The sequence below is a fragment of the Panulirus ornatus genome, chromosome 12, assembly GCF_036320965.1.
Source record: "Panulirus ornatus isolate Po-2019 chromosome 12, ASM3632096v1, whole genome shotgun sequence".
In the NCBI taxonomy this organism is placed as follows: domain Eukaryota; kingdom Metazoa; phylum Arthropoda; class Malacostraca; order Decapoda; family Palinuridae; genus Panulirus; species Panulirus ornatus.
The window spans coordinates 17,917,164-17,934,413 of NC_092235.1; the positions used below are offsets into that span (position 1 = coordinate 17,917,164).

Below are 17,250 nucleotides of genomic sequence, written 5' to 3' on the forward strand. Positions count from 1 at the left end.
TTCATATTTGTTTAATTTAAATTTCTAGCAGTCCATGGTATACTTTAGACACATGGGAGATGTATAATTAGTGTCAGAGGTGTGTTGATGAATTATTATTATTACGTGACCACGGTTGGTCTGGTAAAATGGTTAATCTGGCAAGGCTTTGGAACCAAGAGTGCCGGAAAATTGGTGGCGTACCTGTATACCCTTTCCCTTATCTTTTTTGCCCCTCTTTGCTATCATGTACCCCTCTGAACTGGTTGTATCATACTTAAGCTCATTTTGGAGTTTTGTCTCCACTACCACAATGTCAGGCCTGCTTCCCCAGATAAAGCCTTTGAACTCTATCTCCTTTCCATACATCACTATTCTGTCTCATCTGAACAAAAACTTCTTCAGCCTAAGGCACACACTACTAATCAATTACAGCATCCCTGATCTAGAAGGGTAAATGTTGTTCCTCCCTCTGGCCTTATTGGATTTCTGTCATTCCCTGCCTTCTGTGTGGTTTCTCTGGCTGTCTCTTTCTCTCTCCTCTTTTGGTTTGTCACTCTTGAAAAATACTCCTTTTGATCCCCCTCCTTTCTTGACAAGTTTACCAGCCCACACAAGTAACTCTTGGCTGCACATCTCCATATCAAAGGTAATCCTCTATGTCCATCCTTTAACAATTTGAAAATTATCAATATTTCTACCGTTGGGACTAAAAGGTTTTCAAAATTATTAAAAACATATATTAGGCATCAATGAATAGGAAATATTAATAATTGAAAAAATGCTAAATTAACCATATTTGTTGCTGCAAAGACATTCATATTTGGCATTCTGCACATTCTGCACATGCCAGGCTTATCACATGTTAAATGACATTTGCTGAATCATCCATCTTTGTTCCTTCTCACCGACTAACAATGGATTCATGAAACACAAAGAACTTTTCTCAGTACTAACAGTTCAACACTTGCCAAATCATTATCACTATAACTAATCCCCTAAAGACTAAGGCCATTTAGCCACTAATCAACATGAGATGTGTTAGCATGCTTGCTAGAGATGTGACTTAATTCCTTGTACTATGTGTGTAAATGACACTGTAGGATTTTTCTCCAGTTCTAATTCTGCCCTGCCTTTCTTTGTTTTCTCACATACATACCGACTGTGCCTTTCTGTGGGTTGCCACCTGTGATCTGTAAATTTTGAGCCTTACTAGGCTAGAAGTAAATAGATCAACAACTTCAGCCTGATGGCAATCTCTGATTGGCCATGGGTAGGCCTGGAATTATTAGCATTTTTCTGAAATGAATGTGGAGTGAACTCTGTCCTGATCACACTTAGACGTTAAAAAAAACCACTCCCTACACTATATGTCAAACACTATACACTCATAAATAAAATATACCCAAACTTACCTGGTATGTAATACCAGAGAGAGGAGTCAGCATAGATTAGCCACAATATAACCATCAACAAATTCTCAATACCACAGAGAGTATAGTATGCTACATATTTTGTTCGTGTTTGTTCGTCCTTAACATTGATGAAGGTGAAAATGTAGACAGCACCCAAGATAAAACTGAAATGTTAAAATATCCGCATTAATGAACAAAGTATGGATTCATAAAGGGAGATTAAAATGTTATGAAAACTAAACACAACAGATAATGTAAAGTCCAGTATAGTCAGGATAATAGAATACCAAAAATTTCTTTCACTCAGATGTACATAATTATGTTAGTTTTTGTTCTTCAAACATCTCAATTTTTTATAAACATGGCACAAGCAAAAACATGCCCCAACTGTGGCCATCTTGGATGGAAGGAAAAAGATTAAGAGAAGAAGAATGCAAAAATTAATCAGGACTCCTGGAGATTGGGGAGAAAGAATATTACCCACATCTTCCCTACGTGTTGTAGAAGGCAACTAAAAGGGATGGAGGGGGGGCTGGAAATCCTCCCTTCCACTTTTACATTTCCAAAAGAAGGAGCAGAGAAGGGGTCATATAATAATTTTTCCCTCTAAGGCTCAGTCTCCTATTGTTGACACTACCTCACTAAAGTGAAAAATAGCAAATATGTATGATTATGTTATTATCATCATTATCATTATCATACTTGATCACCGTTTCCTGCATCAGCAAGGTAGCGCCACGAAACAGATGAAAGAATGGCCCATCCACTCATATGCACATATATTTACATAAACACCCATACATGCACATTTACATATACATATCAACATATACATAAACATAAACATTTTTTTTTTTATTTTTTTTTTTGCTTTGTCGCTGTCTCCCACGTTTGCGAGGTAGCGCAAGGAAACAGACGAAAGAAATGGCCCAACCCACCCCCATACACATGTATATACATACGTCCACACACGCAAATATACATACACAGCTTTCCATGGTTTACCCCAGACGCTTCACATGCCTTGATTCAATCCACTGACAGCACGTCAACCCCGGTATACCACATCGCTCCAATTCACTCTATTCCTTGCCCTCCTTTCCCCCTCCTGCATGTTCAGGCCCCGATCACACAAAATCTTTTTCACTCCATCTTTCCACCTCCAATTTGGTCTCCCTCTTCTCCTCGTTCCCTCCACCTCCGACACATATATCCTCTTGGTCAATCTTTCCTCACTCATTTTCTCCATGTGACCAAACCATTTCAAAACACCCTCTTCTGCTCTCTCAACCAAGCTCTTTTTATTTCCACACATCTCTCTTACCCTTACGTTACTTACTCGATCAAACCACCTCACACCACACATTGTCCTCAAACATCTCATTTCCAGCACATCCATCCTCCTGCGCACAACTCTATCCATAGTCCACACCTCGCAACCATACAACATTGTTGGAACCACTATTCCTTCAAACATACCCATTTTTGCTTTCCGAGATAATGTTCTCGACTTCCACACATTCTTCAAGGCTCCCAGAATTTTCGCCCCCTCCCCCACCCTATGATCCACTTCCGCTTCCATGGTTCCATCCGCTGCCAGATCCACTCCCAGATATCTAAAACACTTCACTTCCTCCAGTTTTTCTCCATTCAAACTCACCTCCCAATTGAATTGACCCTCAACCCTACTGTACCTAATAACCTTGCTCTTATTCACATTTACTCTTAACTTTCTTCTTTCACACACTTTACCAAACTCAGTCACCAGCTTCTGCAGTTTCTCACATGAATCAGCCACCAGCGCTGTATCATCAGCGAACAACAACTGACTCAGTTCCCAAGCTCTCTCATCCCCAACAGACTTCATACTTGCCCCTCTTTCCAAAACTCTTGCATTCACCTCCCTAACAACCCCATCCATAAACAAATTAAACAACCATGGAGACATCACACACCCCTGCCGCAAACCTACATTCACTGAGAACCAATCACTTTCCTCTCTTCCTACACGTACACATGCCTTACATCCTCGATAAAAACTTTTCACTGCTTCTAACAACTTGCCTCCCACACCATATATTCTTAATACCTTCCACAGAGCATCTCTATCAACTCTATCATATGCCTTCTCCAGATCCATAAATGCTACATACAAATCCATTTGCTTTTCTAAGTATTTCTCACATACATTCTTCAAAGCAAACACCTGTGGAGGCTAAGGTGAAGATTTGTATGGGTTTTCAGAAAAGAAGAGTTAATGTTGGGGTGAAGAGGGTGGTGAGAGTAAGTGAGCTTGGGAAGGAGACTTGTATGAGGAAGTACCAGAAGAGACTGAGTACAGAATGGAAAAAGGTGAGAACAATGGAAGTAAGGGGAGTGGGGGAGGAATGGGATGTAATTAGGGAATCAGTGATGGAGTGCGCAAAAGATGCTTGTGGCATGAGAAGTGTGGGAGGTGGGTTGATTAGAAAGGGTAGTGAGTGGTGGGAGGAAGAAGTAAGATTATTAGTGAAAGAGAAGAGAGAGGCATTTGGACAATTTTTGCAGGGAAAAAATGCAATTGAGTGGGAGATGTATAAAAGAAAGAGACAGGAGGTCAAGAGAAAGGTGCAAGAGGTGAAAAAGAGGGCAAATGAGAGTTAGGGTGAGAGAGTATCATTAAATTTTAGGGAGAATAAAAAGATGTTCCGGAAGGAGGTAAATAAAGTGCGTAAGACAAGGGAGCAAATGGGAACTTCAGTGAAGGGCGCTAATGGGGAGGTGATAACATGGAGTGGTGGTGTGAGAAGGAGATGGAGTGAGTATTTTGAAGGTTTGTTGAATGTGTTTGATGATAGAGTGGCAGATATAGGGTGTTTTGGTCGAGTTGGTGTGCAAAGTGAGAGGGTTAAGGAAAATGATTTGGTAAACAGAGAAGGGGTAGTAAAAGCTTTGCAGAAGATGAAAGCCGGCAAGGCAGCAGGTTTGGATGGTATTGCAGTGGAATCTATTAAAAAAGGGGGTGACTGTATTGTTGACTGGTTGGTAAGGTTATCTAATGTATGTATGACTCATGGTGAGGTGCCTGAGGATTGGCGGAATTCGTGCATAGTGCCATTGTACAAAGGCAAAGGGGATAAGAGTGAGTGCTCAAATTACAGAGGTATAAGTTTGCTGAGTATTCCTGGTAAATCATATGGGAGGGTATTGATTGAGAGGGTGAAGGCATGTACAGAGCATCAGATTGGGGAAGAGCAGTATGGTGACAGAAGTGGTAGAGGATGTGTGGATCAGGTGTTTGCTTTGAAGAATGTATGTGAGAAATACTTAGAAAAGCAAATGGATTTGTATGTAGCATTTATGGATCTGGAGATGGCATATGGTAGAGTTGATAGAGATGCTCTGTGGAAGGTATTAAGAATATATGGTGTGGGAGGCAAGTTGTTAGAAGCAGTGAAAAGTTTTTATCGAGAATGTAAGGCATGTGTATGTGTAGGAAGAGAGGAAAGTGATTGGTTCTCAGTGAATGTAGGTTTGCAGCAGGGGTGTGTGATGTCTCCATGGTTGTTTAATTTGTTTATGGATGGGGTGAGGTGAATGAAAGAGTTTTGGAAAGAGGGGCAAGTATGAAGTCTGTTGTGGATGAGAGCTTGGGAAGTGAGTCAGTTGTTATTCGCTGATGATACAGCGCTGGTGGCTGATTCATGTGAGAAACTGCAGAAGCTGGTGACTGAGTTTGGTAAAGTGTGTGAAAGAAGAAAGTTAAAAGAGTAAATGTGAATAAGAGCAAGGTTATTAGGTACAGTAGGGTTGAGGGTCAAGTCAATTGGGAGGTAAGTTTGAATGGAGAAAAACTGGAGGAAGTAAAGTGTTTTAGATATCTGGGAGTGGATCTGGCAGCGGATGGAACCATGGAAGCGGAAGTGAATCATAGGGTGGGGGAGGGGGCGAAAATCCTGGGAGCCTTGAAGAATGTGTGGAAGTCGAGAACATTATCTCGGAAAGCAAAAATGGGTATGTTTGAAGGAATAGTGGTTCCAACAATGCTGTATAGTTGAGAGGCGTGGGCTATGGATAGAGCTGTGCAAAGGATTGTGGATGTGCTGGAAATGAGATGTTTGAGGACAATGTGTGGTGTGAGGTGGTTTGACCGAGTAAGTAATGTAAGGGTAAGAGAGATTTGTGGAAATAAAAAGAGCGTGGTTGAGAGAGCAGAAGAGGGTGTTTTGAAATGGTTTGGGCACATGGAGAGAATGAGTGAGGAAAGATTGACCAAGAGGATATATGTGTCGGAGGTGGAGGGAACGAGGAGAAGTGGGAGACCAAATTGGAGGTGGAAAGATGGAGTGAAAAAGATTTTGAGTGATCAGGGCCTGAACATGCAGGAGGGTGAAAGGCGGGCAAGGAATAGAGTGAATTGGATCGATGTGGTATACTGAGGTTGACGTGCTGTCAGTGGATTGAATCAGGGCATGTGAAGCGTCTGGGGTAAACCATGGAAAGTTGTGTGGGGCCTGGATGTGGAAAGGGAGCTGTGGTTTCGGGCATTATTGCATGACAGCTAGAGACTGAGTGTGAACGAATGGGGCCTTTGTTGTCTTTTCCTAGCACTACCTCGCACACATGAGGGGGGAGGGGGATGGTATTCCATGTGTGGCGAGGTGGCGATGGGAATGAATAAAGGCAGACAGTGTGAATTGTGTGCATGGGTATATATGTATGTGTCTGTGTGTGTATATATATGTGTACATTGAGATGTATAGGTATGTATATTTGCATGTGTGGACATGTATGTATATACATGTGTATGGGGGTGGGTTGGGCCATTTCTTTCATCTGTTTCCTTGTGCTACCTCGCAAACGCGGGAGACAGCGACAAAGCAAAATGAATATAATAAAAATAAATATATATATGTTTTAGATATCTGGGAGTGGATCTGGCAGCGGATGGAACCATGGAAGTGGAAGTGAATCATAGGGTGGGGGAGGGGGCGAAAATTTTGGGAGCCTTGAAGAATGTGTGGAAGTCGAGAACATTATCTCGGAAAGCAAAAATGGGTATGTTTGAAGGAATAGTGGTTCCAACAATGTTGTATGGTTGCGAGGCGTGGGCTATGGATAGAGTTGTGCGCAGGAGGATGGATGTGCTGGAAATGAGATGTTTGAGGACAATGTGTGGTGTGAGGTGGTTTGATCGAGTAAGTAACGTAAGGGTAAGAGAGATGTGTGGAAATAAAAAGAGAGTGGTTGAGAGAGCAGAAGAGGGTGTTTTGAAATGGTTTGGGCACATGGAGAGAATGAGTGAGGAAAGATTGACCAAGAGGATATATGTGTCGGAGGTGGAGGGAACGAGGAGAAGAGGAAGACCAAATTGGAGGTGGAAAGATGGAGTGAAAAAGATTTTGTGTGATCGGGGCCTGAACATGCAGGAGGGTGAAAGGAGGGCAAGGAATAGAGTGAATTGGAGCGATGTGGTATACAGGGGTTGACGTGCTGTCAGTGGATTGAATCAAGGCATGTGAAGCGTCTGGGGTAAACCATGGAAAGCTGTGTAGGTATGTATATTTGCGTGTGTGGACGTGTGTATGTACATGTGTATGGGGGGGGTTGGGCCATTTCTTTCGTCTGTTTCCTTGCGCTACCTCGCAAATGCGGGAGACAGCGACAAAGTATAGAAAAAAAAAATATATATATATATATATATATATATATATATATATATATATATATATATATATATATATATATATATATATATATATATTTTTTTTTTTTCAAGCTATTCGCCATTTCCGTTAGTGAGGTAGCATCAAGAACAGAGGACTGGGCCTTTGAGGGAATATCCTCACCTGGCCCCATTCTCTGTTCCTTCTTTTCGCAAATAAAAAGAAAACGAGAGGGGAAGATTTCCAGCCCCCCGCTCCCTCCCCTTTTAGTTGCCTTCTATGACACGCAGGGAATACGTGGGAAGTATTCTTTCTCCCCATCCCCATGTCCTGTATATATACAGAACATGGCTTTAAAATCATAGCTTTGATTTGGGCATTCAGTTACCCATGTCAACTCAGCTAACATGTAAGAAACAAAATATGACTACCACAATTTCTTTGGGCACAATAATAGCAGTAACCTAGACAGCAGAATCAGCAATGAATCAGATGAAAGCAAAGTTGCTGCAGTAAACATTTGTAGTTAACATCTATATACCCTCATCATGCTCTTTAAGTAACCACAAATGCAATTTATCACCAGTAATCACATAGAGTATATTTCAAACATTTAATCTTTCCTCTTTACAAATGAAATCACTGAAATACAGACTGAGTATACTTGCTCCAATAATCTGAAGGGCTGTGCTGTGTATCCTTGAAGGTCTTAGGTAGAATTTCTAGGATACTTTTTCATTAAATAATTTGTAATATGGAGTGCATCCTTCAGGGTTTGGATAGAACTTATACATTTAAATAGACCTTATTTTTCAAGAAAACAGACTTTCTCTCTAAAAATGAGTTAACTAGACTCAAAGTTTACTCCCAGAAATGAGTTAGAAGATTCAACGGATCAGAGATGTGTAATGAATTAGAAGAGCAGATATGGAAGAATGAGAGATGTGCCAAATACCATGGCACTAAGCAGAGACTGAACACATGCCATTCTATTATTTTCTCAGAATTTACCAGAAATGCAAATAAAAAATATACATCCAGTAGTTTACGTGAAGCAAAGCAGAGAATTTCCAAACAAAATAATTAAACGCTTCATCAATGATTAACTTCACAAGTATTCTACGGTCTCTGGTTAACAGACTGTCCTTGATGACCAATGCTGGTATCAGCAGGGCTCTGAGTCACACCATTGTCAAATACAGGCAGTAACACATACAACCATCATTACAATTGAAGTTTACAAGTATTACAAGTCATATTGACTACTGACTAATTAATTTACTTACCTCAGAATACATTCTCCTAGTGGTGTGGGACATGCTTTTTTCAATGACCTGTGTGCCATTAACCACACCACCATGAGAATCCAATGTCCCGCACACACAAGCAAGAGATGGAGTTGAAATCTGGATGCAAAAAGAACCATGGCTGTGACCCGAGCACCTATGAAAAGAATTATGATACCATTGAGAATAACTTTATCCAGAAAGAATAATAATTAACTGATTACAGTAAAATACTTCTTTACAACCACATGCTTCTCCCTTCATAAGAAAGGAGCATCAAGAACAAATAATTGGCAGCTTCTTTACAAACATCCATTCTCTAGTTGTCATGTATAATGCACTACTAAATGCAGAGCCTACTATCCACGGTCAAATTCCACAGACTATTCCATGGTTTACTATAACTGTTAAATATGCCTGGTTCAGCCCACTGACAGCACCTCATCCCCTCCACCTCCACACACCACATCCAACCAGTTCATCCTTTTCCATGCATGCCTTTCACCTGGATGTTGAAGTCCTGATACCTAAATGCATACTTCACACCATTCATCAACCTCTTTCTCAGTCTCTCTCTGCTTCACATTAGCCTTATTATCATGGCAAAATCTCACTGTAGGTACTCATAAGTAGGAGGATACTCCTTACTCCCTCCACTCCTGACATACAGATCCTCTTGGTCAGTCTATCTTCATTCATCCTCTCCATAAGTCCAAACCATTTCAGTAAACCTTGTTCAGCTTTCTCAATCAGACTGTGCTTACTACCTTACCTCTCTCTTACAGACATTCCTTACTTGATCAATCAGCCTAACACCACTCACTATCCTCATGTGTTTCATTTCCAACACATTTACTCCCTACTTTCCTGTGTTTAAGGTCCAAAACACATCCATACAACACAGTCAGGACAAATGTATCTTCAAAAAAATTCCTATCAGTACCCTAACTGACAATGGCTACTCCTTCCACACGCACACTAAATGCACACAGGACCTTAGCACCCCCTCTCCCACCCTGAGACTCATTTCAGTCCCAGTGGTTGCTAAAGGTACCTAAAGCACTCCACTTCTTCCAGGTCATCCCTATTAAGACTTACATTCAAACCATCCACTCTCATCACCATGCTGCACCTCAAAACCTTATTTTTGTTTATATGTATTCTCAACTTTCTCCTTTCACACACTTCCAAACCCTCATCACAAGCATCAAGAGTTGCTCTCTTCAGTTTGCTACCAGGGCTGTTTTCTGCAGATAGAACCAATTTACCCCATACCCCTCAAACCTCAGGATACCATAAACACAACCCTAATTCTAACATCCAAGCATTCACTTCCCTCGTCACCCTGTCCAAATAACAGTTCAAACAACCATGGCGACACCATTCTTCATTGACGCAGACCCACCTTAAACAGAACCCACTCACTCTTGTCCCTTCCTGACTCTCCTGGTAAAAACTCCTTAAAAAATTTAGTACCTTTCAATTTACCCTATATATTCATAGCATTTTCTAAAGAGCCTCTATGTTAACCCATGTATTCACAGCATTTTCCAAAAAGCCTCTATGTTAACTCTATGATTCACTTTTCCTAATCCATATATGCAACAAAGAATTTCCTTTCACCAAGCATTTCTCACACATATTCTTCCAAGCATGCACCAGGAGGTTTTTCACGTACCAAAGCAGAAGATATGCCACAAAAAAATGACAACTGTTCCAGGAATGGATATGTTGTCCTCTCCTAGAGTCACAAAATGATCCTCCCTAAACACATGTTTTGTGCATGCCACCAAACTCTCAGTCACCATTCTCGCATTCACCTTACAGACTTATACCTCTGTAATCTGGGCATTAATATTTATCTGCTTTGCCTTTATATAAGAGCAATATACATCCATTCTTCCAGTCATCAACACTTCACCTTGGGAATACAAAAAATACCCAGACTATACTTAATGCTGGAAAAGGAAAATGTGCTACAAATCAGTAATACCATGTCTATCAGTCCAATATCAATAGCATTAACCTCATCTCATTTACAGATAGATATTATGAAGCAAAATGCATAATGTACATGAATTTTTCTAATTGTTTTTTCGTGAGGGCACTGTTTCTCGTGTTAGTGACGTAGTGCCACGAACAGATGAAGAAAAAGCCTTATTCGTTCACAGATATTCTCTCGCTGTCATGTGTTATGCTCGAAAAATCACAGCATCTATCCACAACCATGCCCCATAGACCTTTCTGTAGCCTCCCCTGGCTGTTTCATATGCCCTGGTTCAATCCATTGACAACATGTCAACCCCTGTATATGACAGCACTCCAATTCTGTTTTATGCATACCCTTCACCCTCCTGCATTTGCAGGTCCCAAAAACTCAAAATTTTATTCACTCCATTCTTCCATCTTCAGCTCAGTCTCCCAGTTGCCCTTGACACTTCTTGCACATATATCCTCTTTGTCAACCACACCTCCATCATTCTCAATATGTCCAATCCATTTCAACGCACCCTATTCAGCTTTCTCAACCATACTCTTTTTATTACCACACCTCTCTCTCACCCTATAATTACTTAACTTTTCTTACATCATCATACATTGTCCTTAAGCATTTCATTTCTACTACATTCAAACTTTTTCTTACATTCTCATGTATAGATCATGCCATTATATCATATAAAAACAGCAGGAGGTTTTTCACATACCAATGCAAAAGATATGCCACAAAAAAATAACAACTGTTCCAGAAATGGATATGTTGTCCTTTTCAGCATCAGTAAAGCGACTGCATCGTGCATATGCTGTCACTCCCCAGGCCAGGCTCAAGAGTGAAGTGATGCACCCAAGGAAGAGAACATACTCTGCAAATCAAAATATAAATGTATAACTGTCAGATTCATTTCATTTTATTTGTGAATTTTATCATTATAAATACCCTGGATCACTTTCTAAGAAAGAGTTCTAGTGTTACCTTTGACCTCTTTCCAAACATCAGAAGGGCAGGTTAACAGATTTTGAATTTGGGGTTCAGTTAAAATCCTGAGGATGGCATGTCTACTGGGTTGGCAGCATTGTTGAGCAACTAGGGATAAACAAACACGTGGTCCAGGGCCCAGGGAGTTATTGCCTTAATTGAAGCAGGTATGTATTCATGTCTTGGGGAAAGGGTGAATGTCATGTGCAAACAAGTGTAGATTGCTGTGGTATTAACTGGAAGCACAGGCGATAAGGATGTCATCTCAATTTTGGAAGGAATCTTGTGCATCTAAGCCTGAGGGGGGGGAGCCAGTTTAGAGCAGTGGAAATCAGGGAATAACTTATATGAGGGAGATTGGCTTTCTTTGGGTTGTGTCAATAGTAGCTATAGTAGCCCAGCTGTCCCTGTCAGCATGAAATGGAACTCAGTCCTTGCGTGAGGTTAGGCATTGTAACTCACAAGTGAAAGCCTGCAGCAGACAAACACCCATGACCGACAGAAGATATCCAGTGCCCACAGTGAACAGGAAAAATTGTTGCTTGGATTCACCCAAAGGATGACATTCTCAATTCTAATAACTAACAGGTGAATAAACTAATAGTTAATGGTGGTGAAGTGGAATTAAGAAAGAGATAATCCCTGTAATCTGAGGCCTTATTAGGTTAAGTGTATCATGATGTATTTTCACAGGAATTATTATGGACCAGCTATTATTTAACTTACTATATAAACAAACTTGAAGTTGTAACCCGAGCAAAAATATTGCATGTGGTGAGGTCAGCCAGCAGTGTTAGCTGGTAGTGGAGGGATGATTCTTTTTCTATATTTGTAATAAGGTGTGGGAGGAATGTGTGGCTATGAGATCATGAGATGTGGATGAGATCATGAGATGTGATAAGTGTATATACAAGATATTCTGTGCTGTTGTGTAATAAACAAGTTGAGCATAAATTTTATCATCATTCGCCCCTTGCAGGAATTTGGCAGTACATAGAAATTTTCCTGTAAATGAGGTGGGGTTAGCTCCAGGCAATAGGCTTTTAAAGGTGTTAGTTATTTAACCTCATTACACAAAGGTTCCAGCAGCACAATGCTGCACTACTTCCAGCAGCAGGGAAATGCTGACTCCTTCGGAGTGAGGAGCTCTTTAATGAGAATGTACTCCCAGTGACACAGCATCACCAAAAGTGACCCTTGCAGGTGGAGCCTGGTATCATCTGTGAATAATAATCTATATAAACTGCAAGACTGATAATTTTTTGAGCATGACTAGTGAGCTGCAGGTGCAACAGTCTTCATTATCTATCTATCTATCTATCTATCTATCTATCTATGAGTAAAAGGGATGAGTGAATAAGAGTGATGGCCCTGAACATTAATGGGATGGCTGCTGAGAAAAATTTAAAAGCTATAGATTGGATGTGCAGGGAATAGGGAAAGCCCATATCCATGTGTAGGGTGTACGGAGTGAAACTGGAAATGAGTACAAGTTGTGGGAGAGTAGCAGTATGAATGGGAATGAATGAAAATTATCAGGGTAGAAGGAAAGAAGAATGTTCAATTGTCCTGTCACTAAGAGTGTGGAAGGGTATTATAGGGCATGGATGGAATGCTTCAAGAACAGTATCGGTCAAAGGAAAGACTGGAATTGTATATGTGCCTGTGAATATAGAGACTGTCTGAGGTAAGGATGAAATGATGCATTTCTGGGAAAATATGTATGACTCTACTAATGGGTTTGAGAAAGAAAGAATGGAGTTTGTAATGGGTGATATGAATGTGAAGATGGGATGGGATGAAACTGGCGAGATAGTTGGTAAATGGGGAACAGCTGGAGTATATATGAATGGAAGTTATCTTGTGAATGTCTGTGATGAGAGGGGTTTATTCCTTTTTTCGACACAAGATGGTCCACCAAAGTAAGTCAATGAGAAATGATGGAAGAGAGGAACAAAAGGTTTGGACTGACTATTTAGCAGTGGATGAAAGGTTCAGAAAGGTTGTGCTGGGATGCTACGATAGAGAGAGGATTCTTTGGAGATTCTGAACATTTTGCAATTCTTGTGGTGATGAGGATAGGGAGAAGTGGAAGTATGGCATAATGAAGAATGGAGAGGAGAGGTAAAAGTTTTAGCAAGCAAGAGATGAATCAGAAAGAATGCAAGGAGTATGAAAGAAGGGTGACAGAAAGTTAGAATCTCATAGACCATTCCATGGTTTCCCCCAGCTGCTTCACATGTCCTAATATGTATAACCATATATATACATATTATTTTTTTTTTTATTTTGCTTTGTCGCTGTCTCCCACGTTAGTGAGGTAGTGCAAGGAAACAGACGAAAGAATGGTCCAACCCACCCACATACACATGTATATATATACACATCCACACACGCAAATATACATACCTATACATCTCAATGAAATTAAGAAGTGTGTGAGAAAAGGAGGGCAGGAAGGTAAACACATGACCCATACAAACACTTGAGACTCACAGGTGATGATTATGCTGGAAGACTGTGTGTACACTTACTGACCATACAGTAAACCAGTGTATACATTTCATGTAGGTATACCAAGTGGATATCAAGTGCATATATTTTCACAGTTGTGTTTTTGAATACCCAGTCTCAATAATTTAAATAAAAGTCCTTAAATAGTACCCATATCCCCAGTTAAGTCAAACATGGATATTTTTCCATGTAAGAATGGAAGAATCTAGCTGGCATGGTGTCCTCTTTGCAAATATCAGAAACAGTGGAGGCTGCTGATGAATCAAGGGGAGACTCACAGGTGATGATTATGCTGGAAGACTATGTGTACAGTTACTGACCATACAGTAAACCAGTGTATACATTTCATGTAGGTATACTAAGTGGATATCAAGTGCATATATTTTCACAGTTGTGTTTTTGAATACCCAGTCTCTATGATTTAAATAAAAGTCCTTAAATAGTACCCATATCCTCAGTTAAGTCAAACATGGATATTTTTCCATGTAAGAATGGAAGAATCTAGCTGGTATGGTGTCCTCTTTGCATATATCAGAAACACAGTGGGGGCTGTTGATGAATCAAGGGGAGGTCCTGGGTTAAGCCAGATCATTAACCATCTAGCAAAGGATTAACAGGGTGATAGGCATATACCTCAGCAGTAAGCTATGGAGTTATGATGTATGTATCCCCTGGAGGTCCACAATATTTCTATTATGGCTCAGAAGACAAATCAACTCTGGAGAGAAAATTCCACCTTAAATAATACATGAGACATGATTATGGTTTGGATTAAGTGTTTTTCTAGTTCATTTACCATAATATATTTTTCACTCAAACAGCCCATTACTCTGTCATTTGATTTAACATTTGTTTCTGACATTTCACCTCTTACCACATACTTCACTCATGGTTGATCTCTCATAGTGCCCTTCTTCAATACATATAAAAAAATGCTGTGAGGTCTTACAATGGGGACTTCTTGCGTAAATCTTTGTTACATCTTACAAAGATTATGAAATGATGATGACATAGTACAAGATAAAATCACAATCCATGTACTGTTTGAGATATGTGTTCAAAAAAGACTGTTATGGAAACCTATATGAATATATAGTAGTACTGCTCCTCTTAAAGATGTTGTAGGGCTCACCCCATTTTCGACCATATTCCTCAGACTCTGGCTGCTGGGTCAAGATGTAGAGCTGGAGTACCAACTGTGGAGCTGCCTCCATAAAGCACTCAAAAAGACGTAGAAGAACACAATCACTCTCCTCGTAAAGCATCAAGGTGTAAAACTCTTGCTGTTGTTTCTTATCACCTTTTTTCCAGTATCTTCGGCTGATTATTCCATAATACAAAGAATCACAGTACCTGTCAAGAAAAGGAGAGATAAAAAGCAAAAGCATTCCCATAAATCAAATTTACGTGTCAAACTTGTTTCAATAATTGGACAGAATATAAAAAAAAAATGTATTATGATATTTCAGGTAGTGTTCCTCAGAAGCCTAACAAAAATGAAAAAGACCTCAAAAACATTAACACTTTCTCAGGTGAAACACCTGTAAGAGCATCAATTATGGAACGAGCTTAACTGAATCCTCCAACCAGGATGTCCTCTCTTGGCTGGCTAGCACCCAACATCCTTCATCCCACTTGTAACTAGTGACACACTTTGTGATTAGTAATAGAAAGCTAGCTCCTCACTCAAGATTCTCCTATGAGACATCAACAGGCAACAAAGGTAAATGAGTGAGCAGTTAACTGTGTACTTCATACTGTGGCCAAAAACAGTATGAAGTATATCTAAAACTGTATCTGACACCAACCTACAATGAAAGTTGCTTCATGACCTCTAATTTGCAATGACATCCAAGCAATGAAATCTTAATTATTAACTACACCTACCATCCCTTAAAGCAGGTAACCTAATATTACATTTAGCAAAGGTCACTGAAAAGTATCCAGCCTCATGTCAGAGATGGAGAAAAATGTTTGTTCTGAGGTATGAGAACAATTTCTTTATCAGAGACTGAGCCCTTTGAGCATTATATAAAGCACATACTTACAATTGGCAGTTAATGCTCATTTATTGAGAGTCAACAACCATAGAGCATACTGTGCTGGTCTATGATGTTATTGGCACTTGTAATGCATGTAGTTTCCCAGCCTCATATCCACATTTTTCACTATCCAGTGGACTCAGTGTCTTGGATCTATTACTGTCAGGACTCATGCAGTTGTTCTTCAAAAAGAATGAAAGTATATCAAAATAAAGTTATCTGCCTTAAGTAATGTTTTCTACACTGGAAAACCTAATTTTTGTACCTCACGAAAGACACTTATGAACATTAGACAGCTTACCCTAATGAATGAGGAACCTTACATAAATCCCAAGTAAAATGAAATACAAAAAGATACATATCCTTAGTCCTTTCAAACTATACTATGAACATCTATTGATGCTTTACATAGCAGGATACTGTTGACATCTATGTACAAACATAATTTCCCACCACATGGTCCATAGGCTCTGATAGCTGGCCAGATATCTTTTGATTAGCTAAAGACATCAACCCAAACAAATGGTGAGTCACTGGAGCTGCCTAGGGGCCTTGGTAACCTGTTAGCAATGGATGGTCATGTGCCTTCCCAAAGAACAATCACCATGTCTGCGGTAATAATTGCCACCAATAGTACCCACCACTCATATCAGCACTGGCCAGCCTGATAAATTTTTTTTTTCTAAATGCTAAATCCTTGATTCATAAGAAAAATAATAGTTTTGATAACTTTTGTACATTAATCACATAGAATTTTATGATTTTTTTCCATACTAAGGATTGGGCAGTCTGGTAAATAATGTCTTTTTCTAAACTAGGAATGATGGTCTTATATTTTGTGTGCACATGCTCATAGTTTGAAAAGAAAATTTTTGTATTTTGTGCACTAAGGGAAAAACAATCAACTGTACACCAAAAGCACTAATGACAATTTGGCTATTGCTCTGGACTGTTCTGTTCTCAGTGCAGCACACCCAGAGTTACACCTGACATAGGCTACAGTGTGTGTGTGTGTGTGTGTGTGTGTGTGTGTGTGTGTGTGTGTGTGTGCATAAATACATGGGAGTAAAGATATGCATACAAAGCTGAGATGGGTCAACACACAAATAGTCATCACAAGGAAGATTAAACAGGTGTTTGATGAATGCCATAAACCAATTTTGATAAAACCACTTTTAATAATCTCATCTAAAGACAGACTCCATAAGGAAGCCAAGATGGAAGCCACTTTCCATACATCGTGGGCTCTACTAATCAGTTCTGGCTATAAAAGGAACACAAACTTTCTTCATCTAGAAAGAAATGTTCCTTGTCAACAAAGTTTTACTGAAGCTTGGATGAAAAAACAAATGTTCAGTTATGTAATTTTGTATATGAAAGATGACTAGATAAACC

At 39.8% G+C, this 17,250-nt stretch overlaps 2 protein-coding genes across 3 annotated transcripts in view; one reads left to right on the top strand and one right to left on the bottom strand.

Moving 5' to 3' along the window:
- LOC139751815 (microcephalin-like) overlaps positions 1–17,250 on the top strand; it is a 225,100-nt gene that overhangs the window by 34,222 nt on the left and 173,628 nt on the right. The gene's annotated exons all lie outside the window — the stretch shown is intronic.
- LOC139751814 (XK-related protein 6-like) overlaps positions 1–17,250 on the bottom strand; it is a 44,651-nt gene that overhangs the window by 8,192 nt on the left and 19,209 nt on the right. For both annotated transcript variants that reach the window (XM_071667403.1, XM_071667404.1), the window contains exons 4-7: positions 14,946–15,166; positions 11,031–11,186; positions 8,326–8,482; positions 1,395–1,558 (exon numbers count right to left, since the gene is read on the bottom strand). In XM_071667403.1, coding sequence (XP_071523504.1) covers positions 1,395–1,558; positions 8,326–8,482; positions 11,031–11,186; positions 14,946–15,166 — 698 coding nt within the window. The remainder of the gene's footprint in view (positions 1–1,394; positions 1,559–8,325; positions 8,483–11,030; positions 11,187–14,945; positions 15,167–17,250) is intronic.